A 4,261-nucleotide genomic window follows, 5' to 3' on the forward strand; every position below is an offset into this window, starting at 1 on the left:
CCAATTAAAGTTTTTAACCAATCTTGTGCATATTATAGGTGTGTTTGTGTCATTGGATGAACATTTATGTCATTTTCGTCCTCCCTTAGCTTATTCTTGTCCAATTAAAGTTTTTAACCAATCTTGTGCATCCAATATGAAAATGTGTAGTCTGTGATTAAACAATCGATTAGGCAATCGACTGGCACAATCATTGATAAACATTGTGCAAGTTAGAGGCAAGCCATTTAGCATGCTAATCGATTGGCACATCGATTTTTCAAATCACAAAGACTAAAACTGATTGGATACATCGATTGACACATCGATTGTGCAAGTCACAGGGCCAAGCCATTTAATAGCTAATCGATTGGCTAATCGATTTCGTAAATAAGATTTCATAAGGAACATGGTATGTGACAAACACAATCGATTGGACAATCCATTGTGAAAAAAAAAATTCAATTGAAACAAGTTTGGTATCAATCGATTAGGCAATCGATTGAAATGAACAAACTGCTAAAATCACTCTTTTCAGAAACATAACACTTAATCGATTGGCACATTGATTTACTTGAAATAAGCTAAATCCTTGTTTTAAACCAAATCAATTGGCAAATCGATTGACACAAAAATTTGAGTTACAGGGAACACTCAGTGTATGGCCAAATCGATTATGTGTATTAATGAATCGATTATGTGACTTAATGAATCTACTGAGTAATCGATTGTTTTGATCTCGTTGTTGGAACAAAACACCTTAAATCGATTATGCAATCGATTCAAATATAAACTACACATAATCTTCTGAAAAGTGTATTAAAATAATCGATTAGTTTTTGTAGTTCAAGATTCATGAAAAACAAGACTTGCGATAATCGATTTGGGAATCGATTGAGCCTGTTTTATTACATTAATGAATCGATTGGGAAATCGATTTATATGTTGTTTTTCAGACACTATATAAACGGTTTACAATCACTTTCTCAAAAAGACTTTGATAACACTTTAAACAATTTTCTCTCACATTTGAAAAACCTTTGATATTGCTTTTTCAGACCCAGAACCAACGATTATTCATAATCAATAGAGAGCTGAAAAAGACCTCTTGAGAGAAAAAGAGAATCATCTCACAAACACTCAAATGGACAAACAACTTCTTGTGTGAGATTCATTGCAAGTGATTGAAACAAATTATGTATATCTTTTATATTTTCTTCAACAAAGATTTTGTAAAGAAAGAACTGATAAAAATCCAGTAGTGAAACTGGTAGTTATCTTCATTGTTGAGAGGGCTCATCAAGAAGAAGCTTTACTGTGATCTTGGAAGAGATTGTAGAGATACTCTAGAATACAGTGGTTGCCAAATAGAATAGAGAGAGAGTTTTAAGATTGATAGGTCGCGAGTGCTGGAACATCTGTAAAATACTCTAAAAGATTATATTGAAAAGGCCGAAATCGTTTAATTTCGGGACTGGACGTAGGTCGTCAGATAGACGGCTGAACCATTATAAAAATCATGGTGCACTACTCTCTATCCCTTACTCTTTATTTCCATCTTTCATTGTATGATTGTATGATTAATCTTGATTGCATGCGTGTATCTTGATTAATTTGTAGAACAATTACTTTATATGTTGAACTAGTAATTAGTCAATACATGTATGTGTGACCGTGATTGATCATTAGTTTAATAAAAGTGTTCTATTGTTAAATTGATTATCAATCTTGTTGCATTTTTTAAAAACCGTCATATACCTTTTTAGACAATAGAGGTCATATTTTACAACAATTGGTATCAGAGCCTACCTTCTTTAGAGTAACTCTCATAGAAGTACATGGCATCAGTTGAATTTCTAGGAGAAGGTGCTTCCCTTGCAAGGCCCCTTGATATTCTAGATGCTGTAGAAAATGGACCCTTCATACCTAAAATAGCTGGGACTGGTGATTCACTAATCCCTAAACCCAGATCTGACTGGTCTGAGGATGATAAGAAGAAAGTAGGATATAATGCTAAGGCTAAGAACATAATAACCTCTGCATTATCAGCTGATGAATTTTTCAGGGTCTCAAACTGCAAGACTACTAAAGAGATGTGGGACACTCTTCAACAAACACATGAAGGAACTAATGATGTGAAAAGGGCCAGAACAAATACTCTCTTGCATGAGTACGAACTGTTTAGCATGAAGAAAGATGAATCCATTAATGACATGCATACAAGATTTACTCACATAGTCAACAACCTAAATGCTCTAGGTAAGGAGATTGATAATGATCAGCAAATCAGCAAGGTGATGAGGTGTTTAACTAGATAATGGCAGCCAAAGATCACTGCCATTGCAGAATCAAAAGATCTTAGCAGCCTGTCTATTGCAACACTGTATGGAAAACTGAGAGAGCACGAGATGGAGCTTCATAGACTGAGTGAAGCTGAACAGACTGACAGGAAAAGAAAAGGACTGTCTTTGAAAGCCCAAACGCACCAATCAAAGTCTGAACAAGAAAGCTGCTCAGATGAGTCAAGCAGTGAGACTGATGAAGAGCCTGAGATTGGTTTACTTGTCAAAAAGTTTAAAAAATTTCTGAAAAAGAAAGACAACAAGTTCAGAAAGCCATCAAGTTCTAAGACTAGTGACAGCAAGACAATCACCTGTTATGAGTGTGGTAAAACAGGCCATATAAAGTCTGAATGTTACAAGTTGCAAAACAAAAACAGGACTGCAAAGACTAAAGGCAAGGAACCAGCTCCCAAAACTAGAAAAGCATATATTGCATGGAATGACAGCGAAGAATCCTCTGCCTCTTCAAAAGAAGAAGAAGCAAATCTATGTCTTATGGCAAACACAGATTCAGAATCTGAAAGTGAGGTAAGTTCTCAATCTAATCCATCTTATGATGAACTACATGAAGCATTCAATGAACTGCATGATGAGTATGTGAATTCTATTAAATAGTTAATGAGTACAAAGAAAATGCTTGAACAAATGAAAAATGATCATAAGGAAATTGAGGACTTGTATGAACAACTGAAAAAGGATTCACATGACAAATCTGCAAGATGCATTGAACTTGAAAACAATGTTGCATCATTAAAGTCTTATTTATTGAAGTTCACTAGTAGTAAAGATAAACTGAATGTCATACTTAGCAACCAGAGACATGTTAATGAAAAATCTGGTCTAGGATATAAACCAAATATGCATGTTAAAAGGAATAACACTAGATGCGGTATTGGTTATATGCAAAACAGAAATGTCAAACATAGTCAGAAATCTGTTATTTCAAGGAATATGTATGACATCTTTACTAAATCAAATCAACGTTCATCCTTTGCTGGTTCATGTCATTTCTGTTGCAGAAAGGGACATTTTGTTTCTAATTGTAAACTAAAAAAACTAGCCAACAGAGGATGGAAACAAATTTGGATAGCAAAGACACAAAAATTTGAAACTGACGTTGACTCAATTTAAATTGGGTACCTAAAATCAAATTTTGATTATGTGTTGCAGGTGTGCTTGACATCCAATAGGCATTCTTGGTACCTAGATAGCGGATGCTCAATGCACATGACAGGAGACAAGTCAAAATTCTTGTCTCTAACATTAAAGGAAGGAGGTTTTGTCAAATATGGTGACAACAATAAAGGAAAGATAAGTGGTGTTGGTGACATAGGCAATGAGTCAACTGCAGTAATCAAAAATGTCTTGTACGTAGAAGGGCTAAAACACAATCTGCTAAGTATAAGCCAACTATGTGATAAAGGCTTCCAGGTAAGTTTTTCATCACAATCTTGTATAATTGAGCATAAAGATGACAAAGGTATAAAGTTAGTTGGTGATAGAATTAATAACATTTATATGTTAGATTTTAATTCTTTGCCTAGTACTATCTGCTGTTTGTTATCTAATTCAGATGAAACTCGGTTATGGCATAAACGATAACGCATATTCATATAGATCATCTAAATAGACTGGTTAGTAAACAGTTAGTTATAAGACTCCCTAACAAGAAATTTACTAAGGATAGGCTTTGTGACTCCTGTGAGAGAAGTAAGCTAGTTAAAACTTCTTTTCCCCCTATAGATATGGTCAAAACCAATAGGGTTTTGCAGTTAATACATATGGACCTTTTTGGTCCTTCTCAAGTGAAGAGGTTTGGAGGAAACCTGTATGGATATGTGTTGGTAGATGATTACTCTAGGTTTACTTGGACATATTTTCTGACTCACAAGAGTGAGGCATTCTCAACTTTTAAGAAATTTGCTACTTTGGTTCAAAAT

General features: G+C 34.5%; 1 protein-coding gene across 1 annotated transcript in view; it reads left to right on the top strand.

Moving 5' to 3' along the window:
- The first annotated feature begins 1,817 nt into the window (after window positions 1-1,817).
- LOC140919189 (uncharacterized) overlaps window positions 1,818-4,261 on the top strand; it is a 4,342-nt gene continuing 1,898 nt past the window's right edge. The window contains exons 1-6 of the mRNA XM_073364759.1: window positions 1,818-1,957; window positions 2,045-2,238; window positions 2,326-2,508; window positions 2,656-2,715; window positions 2,830-2,849; window positions 3,492-3,752. Coding sequence (XP_073220860.1) covers window positions 1,818-1,957; window positions 2,045-2,238; window positions 2,326-2,508; window positions 2,656-2,715; window positions 2,830-2,849; window positions 3,492-3,752 — 858 coding nt within the window. The remainder of the gene's footprint in view (window positions 1,958-2,044; window positions 2,239-2,325; window positions 2,509-2,655; window positions 2,716-2,829; window positions 2,850-3,491; window positions 3,753-4,261) is intronic.

This window comes from Cicer arietinum, unplaced genomic scaffold (genome assembly GCF_000331145.2).
Source record: "Cicer arietinum cultivar CDC Frontier isolate Library 1 unplaced genomic scaffold, Cicar.CDCFrontier_v2.0 Ca_scaffold_5784_v2.0, whole genome shotgun sequence".
Classification (NCBI taxonomy): Eukaryota; Viridiplantae; Streptophyta; class Magnoliopsida; order Fabales; family Fabaceae; genus Cicer; species Cicer arietinum.